This window comes from Platichthys flesus, chromosome 7 (assembly GCF_949316205.1).
Source record: "Platichthys flesus chromosome 7, fPlaFle2.1, whole genome shotgun sequence".
In the NCBI taxonomy this organism is placed as follows: domain Eukaryota; kingdom Metazoa; phylum Chordata; class Actinopteri; order Pleuronectiformes; family Pleuronectidae; genus Platichthys; species Platichthys flesus.
This window is the reverse complement of record NC_084951.1, coordinates 10,817,177-10,842,019: the sequence shown is the minus strand read 5'-3', so window position 1 is coordinate 10,842,019 and position 24,843 is coordinate 10,817,177. Positions and strand designations below refer to the sequence as shown.

Sequence of the window (24,843 nt, the reverse complement as noted above, 5' to 3'; positions counted from 1 at the left end):
ACTGTAAAGCCTTAGAACAGAACTGTGACCCCTGCCCCCTCACCTCTTCTCTGGGGTTCTGCAGATGTTTCTGGAAGGTCCAGGTCACTTTGGCCTGAAGGGACTTGGGGATGCACTCCAAGAAAGTGCTGCTTCCCTCTACTCCATACAACTTCTTCTCGGCCACGCGGTGCTTGTGGTGGTCTGCAGGGGGCAGCAGAGACAAAGACATTATGGGCCTGCTGCTACTCGGGACATGTGCTCACAGGACAGTGAGCTCAAAAATGGAAAAAAAGGAAAAGTGAAGGACATGGAAGACAGGACAGGACAATCAGGATGGACACAAAATAAAGACAGAACGATACGTAAACAAACTGAGGTGATAATGTGTGATATCAAAGTTAGCCCTGATCTATAATTAGTAAGTCCTAAAGGCTAATCTATGATGCCAATTATGCTCTTGAATCAAGACAAACCCCATATTGTTTGTCAGTATTGAGTGTTAGTCAACACTGATGATAATGACGGCCTCTGTGAGGTTACTGACAGCAGAGTTCAGCTCACTCACACATAACGACAGCATCCTGCACTGATGGGGGTTCATTTGTATCACATGCCTGATGTGTGATATCAAACAAGGCCTTTTATTGTGCTGACCTCGGTTTGTCACCAAAACCCGCAACACTCAAATTGACAACAGCCACTGTATTCAAAATCTGATTAGTATTCATTACAGTAGGAGCGCGTGCGTTCTCACATTTCAGGACCAGAAGTGGATCAGAGAGAATGAAGCAAAGTGTCTGTGAAAAGTGCCAAACCCAGTCCTGACCGGCGCTTTGGGGCAATGCCACACTCATCAGAGGCATTACTCCGGCCTTCATTAGCTTTACACAACGTGGCCTCGCATGCCACATGATGTAATCTTATTACCCAGGAGCTCCGTCGGTTTGAGCGATTAGCCTGATTCAGTTATGTGGCAGAAAGACAGATAGCTGCAGAATGCCGCTATTGTGGTCTGGGTGGACAGGGGGTCAGCGGAGGTGGTGGGGAGAGGGATTTTTTGGGGGATTTATTGGCACAGGGACAGTGAAACGTCAGACGCCAAGAGTCTCAGTGAGTCAGAGCAGGAGCTGAGTGAGGCTTTTTTCTTATTTATTGAACATACAACTGCTGCAATTCAACACTGGTCAAATGAGGGAGGAATCAAACCTTCCAGAGCTTTTCATTTGAATAAGTAATAATAGACTAATAGAAAAAGCATATACAAATTACAAAAACGGGATGATGGCATTTTTTTGATCTTCCTAGAGATAATATAAAATTTTATTGATCACATCTTGGGGAAATTCAGTCATTACAACATTTTAAGTCAGAATGAGGTAGACAAGAGAACAAAGGCAATGAAATAAAGAAAATACTATCTATATGTGTGTGTGTGTGGGGGGGGGGGGGGTGGGTGGGTGTGTGTGTGTTTGCAGGCCAGATTTATTTGTCTGTTCAGCTATATCTATTTATTACATTAATACAGTTCATCATCTCTTTATTCCACACAATACAATGGATGCTGAGGGAAACGTAGAATTACTAGTGTAACTTAAAAATACTTTATATAAATGTAATAGATTTAAAGTTTAATTTGAAAGATATTTCACATCTTGAATATTTTAACATATAAAACTAAACCTTCGGAGCTGTTAATCAGCACATTGGTAATAATGTAAACCTCACCTCCAGAGCAGAGAGTGTTGGGATCTCCATTCCTCACGTCCTGGCGACGGAAACGTCTGTAAATAGTATTAGAGATAGAAAAAGGGTTTTCACCTTATTTTTTTTTGCTCAAAGTAACAAATGGTGTGTCATCAGTGTATACATGTCACCGACCTCTTGGTGTTTGGCAGATAGCGAGTGCAGGAAGTCCCGTCCCAGGCGCAGTAAGGGTCTCTGGCCAGGCAGCACTCAGCGCAGGCCTTCCCGTACACGCTGCAGCGGTGAAGGGGGACCTGGGCGATGCCTGTGTCCGAGCCCACATACAGCTGTTGCTGTGAAGGGACAGAGGAGGGACACATTTTAAAATTCAGTTTGAATCCAACAATCCAGCAGCTTACTGTGCATCGGACAATACTTTGCTGAATGGTGACTCTGTATGTGCAGGAAAATAAATACCATACACACCATTGTGCTTCAGTAAGTTCACAATGGGTTGCTATTGAATTTATATCTAACAAACTTACCCGTTTTGAGGAGATCTGCATGTTGATGATAGATGAAGCATCCTGATGAGCGGAGGAGACAAATTAATTAGCGCTATAGGTTGTATATGTATTATTTGTTATTACTTAAGGCAAATTATTTCACTTGCACATCATCATATGACAATAAACTGTCAGAGAAAAAAGAGGTTATTGTCCCTTTCTTACCTTGAAGACCTCCAGCTCTTCCAGCAGAAGCTCCTCCATATTGTTCCAGCTTTCCTTGGGGACGTTGATGACCTTTAGTACGGTCCCTTTGTCTGGAATAACACACGCAGAGGGTTTTACCATGTTGTCTCATTATTTACATGTTGGAATGTTCAAATCAAGATCCCGAAAACAAGTCACTCACCTGTGCCAATAAACATGACATCATACTGTCCGTCGGCGGCGCTGACTCTGTCCACAGCGATCTGCGTGAAGCTGTAGTCCACGTTGGTCCTGACGAAGACGGGCCGGCGGCTCATAGGGTAGACGGGGTTGTACATCAGCGGGTGGTGACGGGCAAACTGGATCACATCGTCCGGGAAACCCTTAGTCGATTCAAAGCTTCCGAAGGTCTTGCTAGGACACTAAAGAGGAGATAAAGTATAATTTAATTCATAAGGTGAATGTATAAATAACCGGATTAAATGTGACATTACAGTCGTTTTCATTTATTTTGCATTTTCGGCTCCATTGTGGTACATATGGAACTGATCTGCAATGGGGACTTTGGCCTGGCACTCTGTGAATGTGTGAACGTTCATTTATATTTATAGAAGGATTTAGCTGCTGTACAGATATTTAATAGCTCTAAAGGATTTGTTTTGGCTCTGCAGAACAGGACCGACTGTGGGAGTCAAATATTCCATAATGACACTTATCTGAGGAAATTTGTTTCATGCAACAAAATGCCAGTTGGCCCGGAGAACACAAAGCCGCAGTTCAGCAGGCCACAGAGTGGTGATTATGGCGTGATGGGTCACAGGGACGTGAGAGAGATTTTCTCCAGGTCAGAGTCCAACTTCACCCTCTAATTAAAATTCCTGTCCTGCACTTTCATTCCAGGGAACCAGGATTTTACTTCAATATTCTGCAGCAAGTTTAATTGTGATATTTCCCTTTTTTCTGTTTAACACAATTATGTTAAATGATGTGGGTTTTTGTCCTGCAGTTATCATGAATTATTTAAGTTTGGGGGTTTATGCATTTTAAACACCAACCCTGCTTAAAGGCAGTTTGGGATAATTCCCTGGCTTTTCTTTTAATTTCATTTGTTCTGCTGATTTTACAACCCAATGAGGTGATGGTGGCGTGAGCGAGGGTTTACTGTAGGCCAAGTACAATTACTATTCTGCAGTCATACAATGGGGATTGTTCTGCTGTGGCAGTAACAGCTGAAGCGCTGCATAACAAATCCTGCTGACGCTATGCTTGTGTGCTTAGCAGAATGTAAGGGCCCTAATAAGCACTTATTGATCGGGAAGATTGCGGGGGGCTTGTGGAGGAAATAAAGACTAATGCAGAGAATAGCAACTGTATGAAGCGCCACAATTATACATCACAAAGACATTGGGATTCATGAATTCATAATATAACTTAGTATTTTCAATGTGGACAGAGTGTGTTCCCCACTGAGATGTGAATATAAAGTGGTTCAGCGTCCCAGAGGGAAATATTAGAAACATGAGGTGCAGAAGTATTCACATCCGTTCTGTAAGACTTACAAAAAAGTATCATAACCATAAAATGACTCCATTAAATGTGAAGACTTTACATTATTAATTTGAATCAGAACACCATGCATACAAGACTTAACTTTCTCTGTAAAAGCACAGAAAACAAACAAAACTATTATCATAGTTGTGTGTGTAGATTTAAACAAGTCTTCATTATGCAGAGGGAATAATAAATGGTCTGTATTTATATAGAGCTTTTCTTGATGACCACTCAAAAGGCTTGAAAGTACATTTCTGTCATCCACATCTATTTCATACAATGTTAGCCGCAATTTGGGGTTCCGTTACTTGTCCAAGGACACTTCGGCATGCGCAGTAGGGGAGACAGCGGTCGAGCCGCAAAACTTCTGGTCAGAGGACGAGGACATGGGTAACGAGTTAACTATAGCTGTCCATTGTAATGTAAAAGGATAATAAGGACAATGTTTCCCCCTTCATCTAGTATCATGAAAGGGAAATATCCATGAAAGCACAGGTACTAAAAGTACAAAACCTCTGTCCATGTACTTTCATCATGAATAAAAAACTCCTGGCTTTCATCCATTGATGGGTCGTTATTGACATACCATTCCTGGGCGAGGATAGGGGACTTTTCCCTGGAAGGGGACCCACTGGTAGTTGGGCCCCTCTTTGTGAGCAAAGGGCCCCAGGAAGGCCCTCCGGATGTCATTCATGGAGTAGACGCACACAGCTGAGCCTTTAAATACACTGCTGCTGGGGGACAGGGGGAGCTGGGTTAGATACATCAAAACACACACACACACACACACACACACACAACAGTATGACATTTCCTCTGTTCTCCTTCTCTTTTGTAGCCGCACACAAATGCACAATATGAAAGGACTCTGACCTGGAAGTAGAGAAGACAGTATACACCAGAGGATTCTTTCTGTCCCTTGTCTGCAGCAGGAACACATCGCCTGTGGAAGGACACACACAAACACACACACACACACACAGGTCAGGTTGTGGGAGTCCAGAGGTCAAAGGTTGAGAGAAAGAAAAACAAAGCCCTGTGGCCATGTCTAACTATTTAAAAAAGACAATTCACTGATAACACAGGGAACAAACTCCACGAGCGCTTTGTGCAGTGGTATGAAAAACCAATTCTAACGAGATTTAGACCCATTGAAATATGGCTGTTATGTTTTTTCTTTCTGTGCTCTGCCACAAAGACGACACATTTCTGAGTCTGAGGCCTAAAATGAATAAAACACTGCAGTTTGGAATCATTACACGGTAACATGATGCAAGTGTTTCTGTAATGGCTCAGGTCAACACACATATTTTCGCAGGGAAAATGGATCTGGCCTCAGGTGTGGTCAGAAGCCTCCATGTCAAGATAATAGACTCATTGTTCATTTGAGGGGCTGTGATGGACACATGTAGCCTGAGGTAGGGGGAGAGTCAGGACTACTTTTCCACTTAGTTCACCTTTCACTTGCGTCATGAGATAATGCACCAAGAATCACAGATCAATCAAAAACATGTTGAGAGCTGAAACCGCTGCAGCTGCTGTGCAAAGCTCATGAGAGCAGGTTTGTTTGATAATACATCTGTTGATTATAAGAATTGTATCACTGCATTTAAAGCTATACATTTCCGATTTTGGTCATCAATTCTTTTCTTTTTTTAAATCATACAAAATCCACAAATAAACTGGCACCAGATATTTGTAGAACCATCACTGTGAGTTAAGAGTAAAAGGGTAAGTTTTTTTGTTTGTTTGTTTTGTTTATCAAAATCCAGACTTAAGAATTATGGAGAAAGAAAATAAGAAACACATTAATTATCTTTGTCATGTGACGACTCAGCAGAGATTAACCTGCCACTTACTTTGAATCCACAGCAGAAATGAACGAAAACAGAATCTATTACCAACTGCTGAGGCCTGAGTGAGCCCAAAATCAGGCAGTGTTCAAGATAAAAAATACACAAAATTTTACTTGATGTCACAACATACTTACAGCCTGACATCATCACAGTCATATAAATAAGTCGATACTGACAATTATCATTGTGCACTGTAAACTTACGCAGCTCGTCAAAGTACGTGTCGCTGCCGTCGGCTCCTGGCACCGAGCAGATCAGACGGGTCTTGAGGAATGTCGTCCACTTGTTCACCAGACTCCTCTGACCGCCCATGTCGTTCTGAAACCGTCAAGACAATTCCGAATATTACATTCAATTTAGTTGTAATGTGAAGTATGATGGGAACGGCCAAAGAGGATTTCTATCATTTTAATTGGGCATCTGTAAAAGAGCCAGGTTGAATGGACCTGGAGAACTCTGCTGGCTATTCTTTTCCACGCCCAGATCATTCATAACCTCTCACCCTGCAGAGTTGTCCGATGCGGGAGTAGGTGGATTTTCCAAGTCCCTGGGCCTCAACCGCCGTCTCACGGAAGAAGAAGAACACCTTGTCATCATCAGGGTTTTCACTCTCCGGGACCGAAAAGGAACCAATAAACTTTGGTTCTGGTACAAAGAAAAAGAGAGGAACAATGTCATCCACTGTTATACAGGTATTTTCTCTGAAAAGCAATGACCACATTCGGGGGAAACAAGTGAACTGAAGTGTGACACTTGATGGCTTTTTTCACCCAAAGCACACAAACACATACCGTTGAGCCAGCGTGAGTCATGCTGCTCTGTGCGGATGGAGGGGCGTCTCCCCAGGCTTCTGAAGATGGTGAAGTCGCGCCCCATTAAGTCTGTGGCCACGCCAGCATATAGCTCATCGCCTATAGGAGACAATCAATAACTCATTGATTGGTCATGAGAGCTTTCATGGTGACTGGAGTTGCTTAAGCAGATTTTTGGAATGGAATAGAAAGGAACCAGCAATGATACATTTTAATTAAAAACCTGCAATCAAAGGGAAATTAGCTCATATGGATGCACATGGGTTTAGTTACCAATGAGCACAGAGGCAGCGTTGTGGCGTGGATCATACGGACTCTTCCCTTTCCCGTCCTCCACCTTAGAGGGGTCGATCCTGAACACATGGTCCTGATGGAGAGAGAAGGGAAAAGGTTTGAGTTAAGATGTCAGGTTTGTGATTTAGGCAACATGAGGGACATAGCTTGAAACGAGGCCCTTGATCTAAGTATGATTTGTGTCCCCTCTTTGCCATGACTTTGCCAAAGACTCCAGCTTTAATCAGTGTTGTTATGTGAAGGTTTCCGAGCATGAGTAATGTCAACATTCATCTCTTTATACACACAAACAATGTGTGTGGAGATTGTTCAGATTATGTTCTCACTTATAAAGAACAGAAAGTTGGCAGTTGGACTTGAGGATCACATTTTCCTGCAGCTGAATCCACTGTGTGTGTGTGTATGTGAGTGTGTGTGTGTGTGTGTGTGTGTGTGTGTGTGTGTGTGCAAGTGTTATTGTTTAAGCAAGTGAGTGTAATAAAGGAAGTAGTCATATACATATATGTATTGACATTTCACCTTGACCAAAAGCTGACTTATTAAGTTTCTTCAATAAAACCTACCCTTCATGTAGGTTTCAATATATGTTTTTTAATCTGTGATAAAGAGGGCTGCTGTATTCTATCATCTTATTTTGAATTTTATCCATGTCCCTAATAAACTGGTGGATCATAGCTCTGTGTAAATGTAACCACATTATGAATAACAAAGGCTAGTTGAGATATTTAAGGCGTCTCTAATTGTCTCTGTATTTTGACAAAGAATAAGAATGGAAGACCGCAGTCAGGAGCATGTGTGTGTGTGTGTTTGTGTGTTTTAGCTTGTAGAGTGTATTCCTCACCTCCATCCTGTTTCCCACCTCTACATAGGCACAGGTAGGGTGGAAGGCTCCAGTCCCACAGGCGTACAGATGGGTGCGGTTGTAGTGGTGCACGATTTTCACGTAGTTCACACAGTCAGTCTGAAAGAAACACAAACACCCGGAATGTCAGTTTACCAATGAAAAGCAATACAAAAAAAAAGTATCTTAGCATTTTTTCCCCCACGTGCATGAAACAAATATAGCTGCAGAGATTTGTACCCACCCCATGCTTGCAAGGGGAAATCATTAATGTTATTTTTCAAGTGACTGATTCTAACATAAAAACTGATGGAGTTTATTCTGAAAGAGAACACCACACGCAGAATTCACTTATCCATTGTCATCTATAGGACAATACAAGTGAAGTAAATTAACCAGAGAGCTCAAAATGAAAAGATTTCTCTAACAAAACTCAACATTCTTCACATAGCTGCTCTCCCTCTGTCTGCCTGTGACAACACTCAGCTCCACCTCCAACAAACTGATGTGACAGCCTTTGTGTCCTGCAATGCCTGCTATGTGTGTGTGTGTGTGTGTGTGTGTGTGTGTGTGTGTGTGTGTGTGTGTGTGTGTCTTCTAAGGGTAAGAGCACATAAAAAGTATAGTAAGTGCCTGTGAGCTTAGAGGAAAACAAATTAAATGGGGGGAGGCTTACTGCTTTGTTATCTTGTGTGTAGTTCAACCTCATGAAGTGAGGTTTTTATTTGAAGTGGCGAGCTGTTAAACCGTCATTAATATTTATAGTTCTCAGCGGATGTATGTTGACTGATTCATGATTCAAATCTTTGACAAACTTTTTTAGCATGAAGGTTGCTGCAAGATTGTTCTTGTTTCCCTTAAGGTTTCTATTCTCTCTTCACTATAATTTGTCATTTTAAAGTCTTGTCTGTATCATTGTGAAAGATATGGACGTCACGAGTAAACTCATCTCATCTCATTTTCATCCGCTTATCCGGGGTCGGGTCGCGGGGGGAGCAGCTCAAGCAGGGGGCCCCAGACTTCCCTTTCCCGGGCCACATTGACCAACTCTGACGGGGGGATCCCGAGGCGTTCCCAGGCCAGTGTTGAGATATAATCTCTCCACCTAGTCCTGGGTCTTCCCCGAGGTCTCCTCCCCACTGGACGTGCCTGAAACACCTCCCAAGGAAGGCGCCCAGTGGGCATCTTTACCAGATGCCCGAACCACCTCAGCTGACTCCTTTCTAAGTGAAGGAGCAGCGGCTCTAATCCGAGTTCCTCACGGATGGCTGAGCTTCTCACCCTATCCCTAAGGGAGACGCCAGCCACCCTTCTGAGAAAACTCATCTCGGCCGCTTGTACCCGTGATCTCGTCCTTTCGGTCATCACCCAGCCCTCATGACCATAGGTGAGGATAGGAACGAAGATCGACCGGTAGATCGAGAGCTTTGCCTTGCGGCTCAGCTCTCTTTTCGTTACAACGGTGCGGTAAAGCGAACGCAATACCGCCCCCGCTGCTCCGATTCTCCGGCCAATCTCACGCTCCATAGTACCCTCACTCGCGAACAAGACCCCAAGGTACTTGAACTCCTTCACTTGGGCTAAGGACTCATTTCCTACCCGGAGTAAGCAATCCATCGGTTTCCTGCTAAGAGTCATGGCCTCAGATTTAGAGGTGCTGATCCTCATCCCAGCCGCTTCACACTCGGCCACCAGCCGATCCAGTGAGTGCTGAAGGGCACAGGCCGATGATCCAATGAGGACCACGTCATCTGCAAAAAGCAGTGACCAGATCCTCAGACCACCGAACTGCAACCCCTCCCCACCACGACTACCTCTCGATATCCTGTCCATGTATATCACAAACAGGATTGGTGACAAGGCGCAGCCCTGGCGGAGACCAGCATCCACTGAGAACGAAACTGACTGGCTGCCGAGGACGCGAACACAGCTCTCGCTTTGGGAGTACAGGGATTGGATGGCCCTGAGGATAGACCCCCTTACCCCATACTCCCGCAGCACCTCCCACAGTTTCTCCCGGGGGACCCGGTCATACGCCTTCTCCAGATCCACAAAACACATGTAGACCGGATGGGCATACTCCCAGGCCCCCTCCAGGATCCTTGCGAGAGTGAAGAGCTGGTCTGTAGTTCCACGTCCGGGGCGAAAACCGCATTGTTCCTCTTCAATCTGAGGTTCGACGATCGGCCGAACCCTCCTTTCCAGCACCTTGGAGTAGACTTTACCAGGGAGGCTGAGAAGTGTGATGCCCCGGTAATTGGCACACACTCTCTGGTCCCCCTTTTTGAACAGGGGAACCACCACCCCAGTTTGCCACTCCTTTGGCACTGTACCCGACTCCCACGCGATGTTGAATAGGCGTGTCAACCATGACAGCCCCTCAACACCCAGAGCCTTTAGCATTTCTGGCCGGATCTCATCAATCCCTGGGGCCTTGCCACTGCGGAGATGTTTGACCACCTCAGTGACCTCCACCAGGGAAATTGACGATGAAACACCATCAACCTCGAGCTCTGCCTCCAACATAGAGGGCGTGTTATTCGGATTCAGGAGTTCCTCAAAGTGTTCCTTCCAACGTCCGACAACCTCCTCAGTTGAGGTCAACAGAGTCCCATCCTTACTGTACACAGCTTGGATGGTTCCCCGTTTCCCCCTCCTGAGGTGCCGGATAGTCTTCCAGAAACACTTTGGTGCCGACCGAAAGTCCTTCTCCATGACCTCTCCGAACTTCTCCCACACCCGCTGCTTAGCCTCCGACACGGCAGCAGCTGCAGCCCTTCGGGCCTGTCGGTACCCTGCAACCGAGTCAGGAGTCCTCCAGGATATCATATCCCGGAAGGCCTCCTTCTTCAATCGGACGGCTTCCCTGACCACCGGTGTCCACCACGGTGTCCGAGGGTTACCGCCCCTTGAGGAGCCTAAGACCCTGAGGCCACAGCTAGCCGCCGCAGCTTCAGCAATGGAGGCTTTGAACACCGCCCACTCCAGCTCAATGCCCCCAACCTCCACAGGAATGCCAGAAAAACTCCGCCGGAGGTGTGAGTTGAAGATACCTAGGACGGGGGCCTCCTAGGTATTTTTTATTAAATTATTATGCTGCATTCACACCAAACCCTGGTTAAATTTCACGTTGTATTACTTGTGCAAGTTTGGCATCAGGATAATTTTTGTTACTTACAGCACTCTCATGAGAAACGCAAGTAAACGCAACTTGCAAATATCCACCCATGCTCCTCTAGGACAGAGAAGAGGGAGTCCACTAGCTGACTACTAGCTGTTGTTTGTGCATGAGTCTACAAGCTAATCCTGAGAAGTAAACAGATCCGGGCATTTCACCGTCGGTTTTTGTGCACAGCGCTATCAGTGGCTGATTAGTGACCATGTTGATGACCTGCTAGCTCAGGTCGGTGCCAGGACCTGTCTGCGGTGAGATTCATTCTCAGCACTGATCGGCTTCTGTGACATCACATAGAGCAAATTTTCTGCTCAATTTCCTCTTTGTTAACTTGAACCAAGGGAATGACCCAAAGTGTATGTTTGTTTGTGTCCTATTTGATCGCATTCGTGCGAAAAACCAGTACCACGCAACATATTCTTTTTTGTAAATCTCATCCTGCCTTTTTCCCCAGAATCACTACCCCTCTCTCTCCTTTCCCTCATGCTCTAATGAAGACAGCAGGTTATTGACCCACAGGAACATCTGTCCATCTTGGAGTCTGGTTACAGTGAGCTGGCTCTCAGGAGATTTAATGTAAACTACCAGACTGGATGGCACTCCCTTTCTAACCAGCGGCGCGATGGCAACATCTGGCCTCGGGGAAGATGGCCCCTTGTCCTACTATCTTATAAGTGATAAGGACGTGGACAACATGGTTATCACTGTGATCATCAACAGGATTATCACTACGACATTAGCATTTTTTGGCTCTTGGCTTTGTGTTATCATTACGATGAAACACGATCTTGCTGTCATTACTAACCACTGAAACCACTTTGCTCTCACATCTAATGTAACCATCCTTTCTTTTGCCTGTCCTCTTTTCCCCAGACAGAACGCAGTAACATCTGTCTGTCGATCAAGTTGCTAATAAATCTGGATCACTGGGTGTCACTGGAGCTTTAAACATGAATCTGTCCATCAGGTACAGATGATGGGATAATGAACAATCACCCATGAGAACCTTTATTATGTGGACAGGTAGATTCTGATGATAATTCCAAATTCAATTTGATCCAAAATAGAGCTGATTTGGGATAATCAAAGGAAAAAGGAAATTCTTCTGTATTTATTTAATTTTTTTACTTATCTATTGCTCCGGATTATGGATTGTCTTGTTCAAGTTCCTTTGAATCTGTTTTTACTTTGGGTGTTTCTTTATTTGTTTTGTTATCTACACACTTACACTCTGAAATGTCTTTCTTTATCTGACTGTTGTGTTTTCAGAGGGTGACCAACAGAAACACCAGGTTGTGAAAGCAGTGACACAGGCGGAATTGTGGCTCATTAGGCTGGAGACACACACACACACACACACACACACACACACACACACACACACACACACACACACACACACACACCTAAAACAACCTAAACTCTTAACTCATTGGTGTGTTTCAAAGGCTGGAACGCAGGCCTTTGTTCTAAACCACGTTGTGTGCGTGTGTGTACTTGTTCGGATTCTTTGAGAGGACCATAGTGACCCTACATCCTACAGAGTGAGGACATTTTGGCCAGTTCTCTCACTGACCCACTTTTAATGAGCTGTTTCAGGGTTAAGACTTGGTTTAAGGTTAGGGTTGGGATAGGCATTTAAGTGTGATGGTTAAGGTTAGGATAAGGGGTTAAGGGATGCATTATGCCAATGTGCGTCCTCACTAGGATAGATGTACAAACATTTGTGTGTGTGTGTATGTTTCTGTGCATGCAAGTATGTAAAGCTGTTCAACCAATCAATGGGCTGATTAAGCCTTATACAAAAACAGGAGCCCTCTGTTTCTCATGAAAGAAGAGGTATACACACTCCATCTTTCACTTCATCTGAGTCTGACACACACAGTTACACCATGAGTGTAAGACACACACCACACACACCCACACACACCCACCCACACACACACACACACATACACACACACACACACAACCTCAACTCCACAGTTTCAAGCACCAACATGTTCCTCTGATAAACATAACCTCGCCAGTTTTTTCTTCAATACTTTCATTAGGTTCTCCGCTGTGGCTCCCTCCCCCCCAATCTAACTACCATTAGTTTAGTTAGTTTCAGTCCTAAGTGTGTGTGTGTGTGTGTGTGTGTGTGTGTGTGTGTGTGTGCTTAAGAGGATAGAGGAAGGTGAGGGAGTCAGCAGAGCAAAGTCAATTCTTTGATGTGACAAAAGAGAAAGACAGCAGGAGGAAAAGAAAAGGTAAGAAGAGAAAATATGCTTGAAAGACCTTGAAAAGATCAGAGAGGAAGGAAGAGAGCATTGGAGGTGAATTACGCCAGCAGCCAAATTTCCTCATTGTGTGTGTGTGTGTATGTGTGTGTGTGTGTGTTTGTGGCTGCCAAAGGGTTCAGCGGTCAACCTTTGACCTACCACTGACTCATTAGAAGAAACAGCGAGTGAAACGCAGGCTGTGACCCCACAGCAGCCTGCAGTCTCAGGTCGGGCCCTTGTGTCTTGTAAAGCTGTATTGTTCCTCCGTGGACTTCTTTTTTCCCCATTTCTTTCTTGATCCTTCCATTCTAGAGATGATTAACAGGATCTGCTAATTTTATTATTTCAGCCATTATCTGTCCACCTGCTCCTTCTGCTGTTCATCTTTGTCTGTCTGCCTCACATAAACAATAGGTTGTCACTAAAGCATTTTGGAATGAGATTTTATGTAACAGGAAATAAAAAATCTATAAAAAAATATGATAGGAAGTATTTTCCCACCATCAATATGTATTTACTGTTTCTTTAATATATCATCAGCCAGTCAGGGGTCATCACGGGTTAGCGGTAACACTGTAGGTTTCAAGCAAACCAGGAATCTTTAATAAAGTTAATGGCTGAGAGCCATTGACTGAACACAGAGCCATGAACAGTAGACAACCATTAGATACACAACAGAGCCCAGTGTAATAGCACAGGAATGCCTTTGGTCACTATTGGATCAAACAGAACAATGTATCAGCATTGATGTTTTGTCTGACCGATTTCTGGATTCAGACCTTCTACAAGCTGTCCAGACACATTCATGTCACTGCTGAACCTAGGCAGAGGGGCCGTTTCTTTTTATATTGATGGAACAGAAATGTTGTATCTGTTGTGTTTGTGGGTATTGTTTGTGAGTGAGTACAAAATGCTCATGACTTAAATAACAATAAAATAATAACAAAAAATATATAATTAGAAAAATAAGGTCTATAAAAGGACATGAAACATAAAATAACGATTCTAGTAAGAGAGAAAGGTTAAATACGATTTAAAGCAAAGATTAAATAAAAAAAAAAGGTTTAACAACCACACTTAATCAAAAGCAAGGTAAAGAGATTGTTTTCAAGCTTGTGTTTAAAGATTTTAAAAATCCTGATTGCTGGTGGTCTGTTGGACCATGGTGGATGTATGAGTCCCATTGAACTGCTAGGTCAATGATGCATTTTGCTGCACATTCATATATTGGAATATACACTTGATTTTGAGAGCTACAGTTTGTAATATTTTTAATGTTTTATCCAAAATATGTGAAATCTATCACAGGTATATGTTAGGTAGAGGAGTATTTTCAAAGCCTCATTAAATAGCCTGATAATTCCTGAATGAGCCTTGCCCCTCTGACCAATCAGAGAAGAGCAGGAGACCAGAGTTGGGAGCTCCCGGTTGTCAAGCGATACACGCCTCAGGTTAGTGTGAGCTGCTGGAAAAGATGTTAATGTTACTGGACTCACAGACAAACGAGCTTGTGAGTCATTCATTAGCTGAAAATAATGTACCTTTTGACGATGATTTGATGATAATCAATGCGCCTCTCTTCTTTTAAATACTGGTTGATTGTTAATGGAGAATGTATGAAAAGTGGCTGCTCCCATGACAACATAAACACACAATCGATCATCACTGTAGGTTTAAACAGGGCTCTGGATGTACAGGGCTCTATTACAGTGTCGGACAAATTGTCTGGGAGAACTTTCAACTGTTTGCTGTTAACTGTGTGTGAGTGTGTGTGTGTGTGTGTGTGTGTGTGTGTTTGTGAGTCATGGTGGGTGAGTGAATAATGATGTGTTTGTTACACTTCTTTATGAGGGCAACCATTAGGCATATCAAACACCTCAAACCTATATCTAAGCTGCTTTCAGCCGGTGGTGATGTGGTGTGAACAAAACAAGTGATCTCCACACTGGAATTAAAACGTGGTACTGCGCCGCCCTTATCACCTAAACCTGCCGGAAATTTGTGTTGTTGTGAAGGCATCTGACCTTCTGGCATCTGACCATCTGATCGTAATTTTGAGAAAGGCAAACTCCAAAGGAAGTCAAGACCCGAGTGTTCTGAAAAGGCTTCACTTAGTATCTTGCCCACTTCTTTCTGCATGTATATGTACAGCATGGAAATAGCTTAATATGATGGGATAGAAAAAGGTATTCCACTGTATTTAGATAAAAAAAAGACAACATGGTTTCATGGAGAGGAATAAACAAATGCATACAGAGGGTAGAGTTCTGAGAAACATATGTTTCCCAGAGACCAAATAAATAGGAAATACTGAGAGAGCATGGGAAGAGCGGAGGACTGAGAGAAAGTTAGGAGAGAGGGAAGGGAGAGATCCAGTGGGGGAGAGAGATGTTGGCCTCTTCCTCTAGAGAAACACACTTCTCTGTAATTAGGGTCAACAGTGTGAGGTCGGCTCAGTTCTCAGTGTGTGTGGGTGAGTGTTAACAACAAGAGGGGAGCGAATGTTTAACAAGGGATAAGAATAATATTCACCGGCCAGAGAGGCAGGCACAAAGACTGACCAGAGGAAAACTGCTTTCAATGCAACATCTGACTTCAAAGTTTCAACAAACTTTTATTGTACTTTCTTATCATGTTCTCTCTCCATCCCTCCATCCCTTCTTCCTCTGGAGCAATTTCTCTAATTCTCTCACAGCTCGCCGTCTCATGCTGTTACTCTCGCTTTCAAGCACACACAAATGGGACACACACACAAACGGGACACACACACAAACGGGACACACACACAAACGGGACATAGACACACACACACACACACACACACACACAAACACACACACACACACATATACCCAGACAGACTCCTGGTCAGGTGAAACTGGAGCCTGCAGTATTGTATGAATGGAGCTCGTTGTCTGTCTGCTACAGCTGTGTAATCAGACGGAGGGGTTGTTGTACAGACACACCCACCCACACACACACACACCAGACCCACACCCACACACACACACAAACTGGATACATAGCTACATAAAGCAATGTAGATATACATGGCCAAAGGAAAGACTGGAAACACAGTCAACAGTATAGAGACAAATTTGTGACATATTTGTGCATACCGATGACACACACACACACACACACACACACACACGCTTACACACACACACACACACACACACACACACACACACACACACACACACACGCACACTCACACATACAGACCTAGCATTGACTTAGCTAATTGTGTGTGTGATATAATCCTGGGTGGTCTATAGGCTCTTTGTGGCCTCTGGACATTGGTCATTGAAGCCACGCCTGCTCGGCGCAGACTCCATCCACATACAGAAGATCACATTTAGAAACATAATCAGCACATGCGGCATTTACTCGACATATTCTTAGTAACTTAAAAAGTTTCTCTTCTGTAGATCAAAAAAGAAAGTCTGTTTCTGGCAACTGATACAAAGAACACAAGAGCAGTAGCATATGGCCCGTGTGATGAGTTGGCACTGTGTCCCAGTGTTACAGTAGGTCAAGAGACCAGAAAAAAAACAGTTAAGAAAAATTCTACTTCGTGCCATGTCTTGTATCATTTCTTTATGATGCTCCTGTGCATCATGCAACAACAGTCTTGAAAAGGAGATATATCCTCAGCAATGGCCTCATTGTGAAATTAAGTTTAATTTCTTGATAATGATGTCACAACATTCTGAAGAAGACAGTCACGATGTTACTAGAATAAGTAGATTTCCTCGAAGTTTGTATGGTTCTTCCGTGCAAAATCTTTTCGAAGTCCTGATACTTGTGATAAGGTGGTGCTGATGACAAAAAGATAAAGTAATGGCTGTTTGTGAAACTTATAATAAAGTATAACTTTACAAGATGCACCACATTTATTATTTGAATGCAGGAGACAGGCTGATATTCTCCATGAAATATTGACTATAATATTTTGACTTTATGTTCCGTTTTTTTCTGGAAATCTCAGATTTGTTTCCCCCCTTCCTGCTCTGTCATACATATTAACATGACATTGACGAAATCCTTTCCCTTGATAAAGCCACTGAACAATGAGCGATTGCAAAATGCTGTGGAAAAACCCTATTGCCTCTGGCCCAGCATCAAACTGAGCAGATCTCAGTCCGATAGGCCTTAAGGCAAACAGATGAAGAGGAGGTGATCTCACCACAGGGCAGGTCCAGCTGTAGGAGTGTTGCACCTATAATTGCATGTTTAAACGTGGTACTTGTGTCCTGTGATGACTCCCATGACTCCAGTGGATTAAAAGGTACCATTGTGTTCGGCTGGGTAGGAGTAGACAGTTCACTTCCTCCACGAGGAGCTCCTCAGTCCTCTTATTAACACCGACACAGACATATGATATTCACTTCCTACTTCCTATCTCCTGACATCCACAGGGCACACTGTCTTCTGCCATACCTACAGTAATATTGACTATTTTACCAGAGATCATGTATTTATCTTCAGTTGTGTAGGACATGTCATTTTTCTATGTACCAATCAGAATCTGACAAAAGGAGAATCCAAGTCAGAATCTGATGACAGTTGCAATTTGTTCAGTTTTGTTCAATGAAAACTACCATTATGATCAAATGAGTCCAACAGCGTCCAAACGAAAACTATTTCCAAATACTGACTTTAATAATTGCTCATTTGTCTCATTATATTCAAAAATAAATTAATTTATAAATATATTGATACTATTTAATGTTTAAAATAATATAAAGCTTTTTATATTTCATCTTTGGTTACAAATGTTTGTAGTCTTCAGATTTCAAACTGGTATAGTTTCTTTTTTTTTTCTCAATCCAACATCACAATCACAAGCATTTTCAGGACACTTACGCCTGCTTACTTCAGTTAGGAAGAATAACACAGAGTATAAAGATTGGGGTGTAGATGAAGTGAGTAGGAGTAGTGTATAGAGACTTACAGTGATATCCTTTCCAGCCCAGTTACACTCCTCCCTCCAGTCGACAGGGGCAGGCCAGTAGATCTGGAACACAGCAGGTACAGGTCATATGATTCTGTCGTTCAAATCTGATTATCTGGATTCAATTTACAAATTTAAAGTTTGCTTCATGTATATTTGGAGAGGAACTTTTTTGAACCAACACAAGTGTTAGTCACTTCTAAATTGATAATGTGGCCTACAGTATGGTACAACTAGAAAGATAAAGTTGGGGTCTCTTCATGCTTTCATTGAAACTGCTCTTTCTCTCCCTCACCTGTCTTTGTCCTCCCCTCTCATCCACTTCACTGAAGTACAGCTTCGGCTGTGGTGACTATGCACACAGGGTCATGAAGCCAACTCAACCATATACGTAAAAACAACAGAGGTTTTACTTCTAACGCACCAAACATGTAATTTACTCCCAACAGCTGCACTGTATTCCGCTTCTATAGCTGTGGGTTCTCTCTGTCTCTATACATTGAAGTGCACTTGGGGATTTTGTCAGCGTGGATCTTTCTATAAATGTCTGTTCTGTACCACAGACGTCCTCCTGTAACTTAAAACAACTGCCACCTAGTACAAAGGCAATTCAGTTATCAATCACAGATCTTTTTGGATAAACTTTCTCTTTTCATCTCTGTTTCCCTCTTTGATTTTCTGCCCTTCTCTATTAATGCCACATTTCTCTTTCTGCCCCTCTTCCACGTGAGCCCACTCGCTTGAGTAGTCTCATATGTACGAGCATGTTCATGTTCAAAGGGGAATGTTCATAAAAAGTGCATCTATACCATAGAATATTACTCTTTCTGCACCAGTTCACATGAAAACAAACGTGTGGGGCATGTGGTGCCTGACCTTGATAACAACAGTATCAAATGATTCATAGGAAACAGGAAATAAGGCACTGATTATGAATGATTTCCACCTCTTACGGTGTAATGTCCATCTTCTGGTTGGAAATTTGTACAAATTAAAGTAATAAGATAATTAAATAATAGAGACACATAAGGTCACTAATAAGAGTACAGCTGAAATATAATGTAATTCAGCGAATTGCAAAGAAAGATACAGTTTGTTCATTATGCTTAGTTTTAATGCATTTCAATTACGGCTGAGTCACAGGCAACACCCATAATCTAGTCAGCAGAGGTGTTTGTTATCCACCTTGTGCTCCTGCTTGGCGATGTTGTCCAGCGAGAGGGACAGCAGGAAGTTCTTAGCCCCGACGAAGAGACGTCCTCTCTCTTCATCCAGCAGCAGAGCACTGAAGCAGCAGGAGCGCTCCAGCTCGTACCGGCGCACACCATGGAACTGCTGCAACTCTGAAATCAGAACAGATATATGGAATTATGAAGGGTGGGGGTTTTTAGTCCTGTTAAATGTGATACACGGACCACTCCCAGTTTATGATTGACTTCGGAAATTTCATTTTTGTAATGGTTCCCTGCGACGTCCACACAGCAGACAATATTCTAAGTATAGGATGTCAGTGTGAGTGTGAATATGCTACGGCTCACTTATGCTAAACGTTCGATATATACAGAACAGGACAGAGCTTTATGTCCTTTCCCCGTCTTCAATTCGTCCATATTTGTGCACGTCCTCTGAAGCTTATGGCAGCAGATGAAACAGACGAACTGGACAAGAACCACATGACATTGTTGGGGGCAGTACAGCCTATAGTTCAAATGAGACGACCATAGCACACGAGAACAGCATTTTAACAATGTCAGAACTTACCAACTCCCAAGAGTTTGGAAACTGGTAAGAGATTACAGGCATCTACCTTCCTGAGCATTTTTATGTCTTTCTTATGAGGAACCGTGTCACAACCACTGTCAGTCTGATCACTGCAGATTAATTTCCAACCTACCAGCAACCTCTTATAATCAGAAGTCAAGAACACAATCTCTGATATTGTTTTGTCTTTACTGAAGAGACAAGTAACAGTAAATCATGACCTGAGAAACATTTTAAAGAATCAGAGCTAAAACAAACTCAAGCAATCAGAGTGATCAGATCTGAATTGGCCACTGGGCTACAACGTGTCATGTGGTTGATGAAGAAGAACACCATTTAATTTGAGAGTTTAAAGTACCATTTCTGATGTGTGTCCCAAGGCCAGTGGATTTTTTAACAGCAAGGACAAAATCCTTTGTCAGCAATGGCTATATTGGTTCCAATGGGGGAAAGAAAATGTGTCATTGCTGTTTCCAAACTGGCAAGAACAAGTCCAAGGGAACAGTGCCCAGGAAAATTCAGCTTGTATTTGTAAACCTATGCTCTAATAGTTACACCAGTGGAAGAAAAAAAACTGTGCTCTTGGCCTGAGGGGCTGAAAAAATAAAGTGTCTGCATCCTCCCCTGCTGGCCCGGCTTTAACCAAGTGCTCAAGAAAGAAATGACACAGGCCTTTGCTTTGACATTTAAATGGCTTTATTAGTCTTCCATTGTTCTAATGTTGAATTTATAACTTTAATTAAGTCCCAGACGCCACCCAAAAGCCGCCTGCATGACATCAGGGACTTTAGGTCTACTGCTCTTGTTTTGTATAAACCCTCCATTTTCGGCAAATGTGTTATTATTCAGCACTGTACTGTTGTGCCCATAAAATCTGAGGCCCAAAAAGGAAACATGATTAAAAATGACATATAGTTTAGGTGCCATGAGCCAAGTAAATGTTAAAAAAATGAAGTTAACAACATCAAAATTAATTAAAATGGCTTTGTGTTTGTTAAGTTTGCAGTGATGTAAGTATTTATAACAAAGAGAGATGAGTAGGTTCAGAGATTATTTGTGGCAGACACAATTTATTATTATTAATTATTTATATATATTGTTCCTGAATACCTTTAAATTCAATGAATCATTGTAACCGACACCATTATACTCTCAACAATCTTGTTGATACAATGTTGCATCATACAATCAGCAAGGTAAGTTGAACTTGTTTGCTCCTAAACTGAATTATGCCGAGTTAGCATGTTCATACCTTCCCAATTTTTTAAATCTAGGATGGTAGTATAGAAAAATTCAAAGTAATGCCATCATATCTGGGCTAGCCTCTGTTCCATCACTTTCTTTAACTCAATGCAATGTCAATTTCAGTATTTCATCCTTCAACCTTTCAAAAGCTATGAAGTGTGTTCCAGGGGTTTAGTGGCCATATTACAAAACAAACCAACAGCCCTTACAACTGTTTAAGAAATTAAAGCCTTAATTAATTTTGTTTAATTAAGTTTAATGGTTCTGTAAGCCACTCTCTCCAAAGATAAAACTAGCAACATGGCAGCAAAGGTACCTCAGTTTTGTCCATATAAAACTCACCAACACACATTTTTTAGCTTTCAACTTTCTAATTGTAATCTTCTGCTGTCTAATAAATGCTCTGGTCTGTTCTGCTCTTTTTACAGAATTGTCACAACTGATCTAAAGTTTAATCAACAACAATGGATAACAATTACAAAATCCTTTCCAGGGGGGGTGTTTTTAGTTTTTGGCTAAAAATGTCAAAGGAAGTTGCATTTGGAACAGATAAAGTGTCACTACTATGTTAGCAGTATAATACATGCTAATGTTCCGGATATATTTTGGCAATATTTTTAACAAGATAGTGTTCTATGTATCATGTTTTTTTCAAATAACAATATTGGCATGATTTAATGCTAATAATACAGTCAGACATGCAGACTGTGGTTGCCACAATTGTTGTCCCTTGACCTGCACTGCTAAATGAGCCATAAAATACTCCCCTGGGACCTGAATGTCAACGTAAGCAGTTAGATTGATGACATCCCAACTTGCACATTTTTGTGTCATTACATAGTCTATTACTGAAGGACTAATTCAATTAAAATAGTAAATGATCCTGGAGTGAAGTTGGCACATCTGATGCTCAGCAGTACTGGGTAACAGACGGCTGTTCTTTGCTGAGTTCTGCTTTACTGCATAAAACCAATGTTATTTCAGTGATGTATGATGGATCTCTTTTAATCCTTCATGTGTCAACCAGAACTAAAATATAGGGCTGTCTTCCAAACCTGACTGCTACATGTTCAGATGAAATTAAAGGGCGCACATCTCTCAGCTGGATAGATGGCCTCCAGCCTCATGTCCTCGGTGAGTTAGTTCAGCCAGAAACTGCCGGCATTCAGTGATGGAACACATCCCTGGTTTATGTGGTTATGCTGTGCACCGAGCTACATTCTGCAAACTTACAAAACTTTAGATGAAACACTATACCATTCCTCTGTGTGTACACTGTTTGTGTGTGTGTGTGTGTGTGTGGCCGCCACAAACTACGCTTGGCTACTGTTCAGAGCTGTTTACTTTGAAAAGCGATATGGTTGAACATGATCATGAAGCTGTGTGTTTGTGTATGTGTGTAGGCTTGGTTTTATATCCTGGGGACCTGAACCTAAGTACACCCTGATTCACAGGGACTTGAATGGTGTCATTGTGGGGACAAACATCTAGGTTTCTGCCAAAACGTAGGTAGAGGCCACTTTTTGGTGGTTGGGACATGGCTTTAGAGTTAGAAATATTGTATTGTGAATGTTAAGGTTGTAGTAAGGAGTTTAGGAATGTTGAAAACCAACGAGTTTACTGTGATACAAGCTTTTTTGGGCAGTTGAGGCATAAACCTCATTTAGACCAAAATTAGCACGTATATGAAAGTATTTTAAATGCATGTATTGGCCAGGTGTTTGACATCAAGAATGCACCAAAAGCTGAGTCTACTGCAGAGTCATTTGACCCGGGAGTGAATGCCAAATAAATCTATTCCCTTTGCAGACTTACGCCAGATGTTAGTGGGTATTTTGACCAGTGAGAAACGGGTTATGGACTCTGTGTGCAAACAAAATTTCCCTCCTTCATAAAGCTTTGGCTCTTACCTTTGTATGAGAGCTTCATGCGTGGTGAGGAGGATGAAGAGGTGGTGGAAGAAGAGGAGGATGAAGATGAAGGGGAAGTGCGGGTCATGGGGCTGGAGGACGCGTGGGCGGCGGCGGCCAGACCCAGCAGGAAGAGAGAGCTGCAGGTGACCATCATGGCCGCCATCATCATCATCATGGTCATCATCTTGACACGTTGAGAGCAAGCGCTTTTCTTTCAACGGCTGAAAGTGATTTTTTTTATAGTTTGTAGTATTTGTCCTTGATTTCACTGACCATTAAAGTCCACTTATTTTGGGCTAGTTTGGTTTTAGGTTTTTATATTCAACCTTTTGGAGTTTCAGTCTCCGCTCTTCCTTCTTAACCATTCAGTGTAATCTTCACAATGGCCTCCTTGCTTCTTAAGAGTTTGTTCTTGTATATCCAGTTTTCCTCCGTGAAAGACGAGTGAGTTCACCTCTCACATTCAAAATGGGACCAAGACGTCACACATGGAAATCGTAACCTAAAAATAGAGACAGAAAGGGAGAGTATTTAGAAATGGACATCACAGGCATTTGTTTGGTTGTGCCAAGGATGCCACTAAGCACACGCACACACACACACACACACACACACAAACACACACACACACATACACACAAACACACACACACACACACACACACACACACACACACACACTCACATTCACACTCACACAAACACAGGCGTCTGAAGTTTATTTAGTCAGAGGCAGATTGATGCCTCTGCCAGGCTGAGCAAATGCCAACCTCCAGTGTGGCAACACCACTATAATCCTTTCACATTACGGCAAGACATAAGGGGTGTATCCAAAACAGACAGACACACACACACACACACACACACACACACACGCACACAGACCATGGCGATGAAGACTGTGTATGTGTGATAGAGATATGCCAAGCCATGCACAATATCTGTGTCTGTGGCACTGCCAGCTCAGAGTGGCTTCCCCCTCTCTCTCCCTCTCCCTCTCCCTCTCTCTCCTGCTCGCTCACACTCCCTCGTTCCCTCCGCACTGGCAGAAGGTGTCACCAGATGAGATCTCTTCATCGCCGAGGACTGATGAGACGACAGTGATGTGGATGGATGAGTGCATCGGCTCTGAACAGAAAGTCACTTGTGAGTGAGTCTGGCAGCACACAGCCGAAGACTGTTGGCTTTTGTGATGAGATTTGGTGTCAATATTGAATTACACAGTAATAAATAAACAACATTACAAGTTATTCAAAGCTTCACAATGTTTTTTTTTGGTATAAATTAGGTTTACACGTGGCCTCCACTGCAGTCTCTGTTTGTGAGTGTGAGGGGACTTTCAGCATGTGCACACAGGACAGAAAAAGAATCTCTATAAAGTTAACTGAGAGTCAGATTTAAAGGGACAGATTTCTTATTGTCTCGGAAAAATCCCCAATAACCGGGTGTCTCTGTGTGAGTGTGTCGCTGTAAGCCACAGCTCGGCCACAGGAGCAGTAATGAGGTAACTGCCTCATAAGCCTAAATGTACATAAACATAGTGTCTTAAAAAGCTTGCACGAGGACACACACCTCTCTTTCAGTACCTCGGACTCTGCGGTCAGCAGGAACAATAAAGCCTTTGAGTAGAAACAGTCTCCTTTATTCTATTACACCTCACAGTTGGCACTGAGTCAGGAACAAGCAGACTGTCTGTTTTTCTCCCTTTCCACTTTCGGTCTGTTTCTTCCAGCCCATCTAACAATTTCCTCAATCGCTCTCATACATGCGTCCCCCTTCGAAAAATCAACTGC

At 42.8% G+C, this 24,843-nt stretch overlaps 1 protein-coding gene across 2 annotated transcripts in view; it reads right to left on the bottom strand.

The window, feature by feature from the left end:
- sema3b (sema domain, immunoglobulin domain (Ig), short basic domain, secreted, (semaphorin) 3B) overlaps positions 1–24,843 on the bottom strand; it is a 76,373-nt gene that overhangs the window by 4,038 nt on the left and 47,492 nt on the right. For both annotated transcript variants that reach the window (XM_062392052.1, XM_062392051.1), the window contains exons 2-17: positions 23,048–23,552; positions 19,317–19,474; positions 18,132–18,194; positions 7,733–7,852; positions 6,871–6,964; positions 6,577–6,696; positions 6,288–6,430; positions 5,989–6,103; positions 4,803–4,872; positions 4,516–4,660; positions 2,581–2,800; positions 2,397–2,488; positions 2,211–2,252; positions 1,861–2,018; positions 1,708–1,763; positions 44–183 (exon numbers count right to left, since the gene is read on the bottom strand). In XM_062392052.1, the coding sequence (XP_062248036.1) occupies positions 44–183; positions 1,708–1,763; positions 1,861–2,018; positions 2,211–2,252; positions 2,397–2,488; positions 2,581–2,800; positions 4,516–4,660; positions 4,803–4,872; positions 5,989–6,103; positions 6,288–6,430; positions 6,577–6,696; positions 6,871–6,964; positions 7,733–7,852; positions 18,132–18,194; positions 19,317–19,474; positions 23,048–23,234 (1,923 nt within the window). In that variant the 5' untranslated portion in view covers positions 23,235–23,552. The remainder of the gene's footprint in view (positions 1–43; positions 184–1,707; positions 1,764–1,860; positions 2,019–2,210; positions 2,253–2,396; positions 2,489–2,580; positions 2,801–4,515; positions 4,661–4,802; positions 4,873–5,988; positions 6,104–6,287; positions 6,431–6,576; positions 6,697–6,870; positions 6,965–7,732; positions 7,853–18,131; positions 18,195–19,316; positions 19,475–23,047; positions 23,553–24,843) is intronic.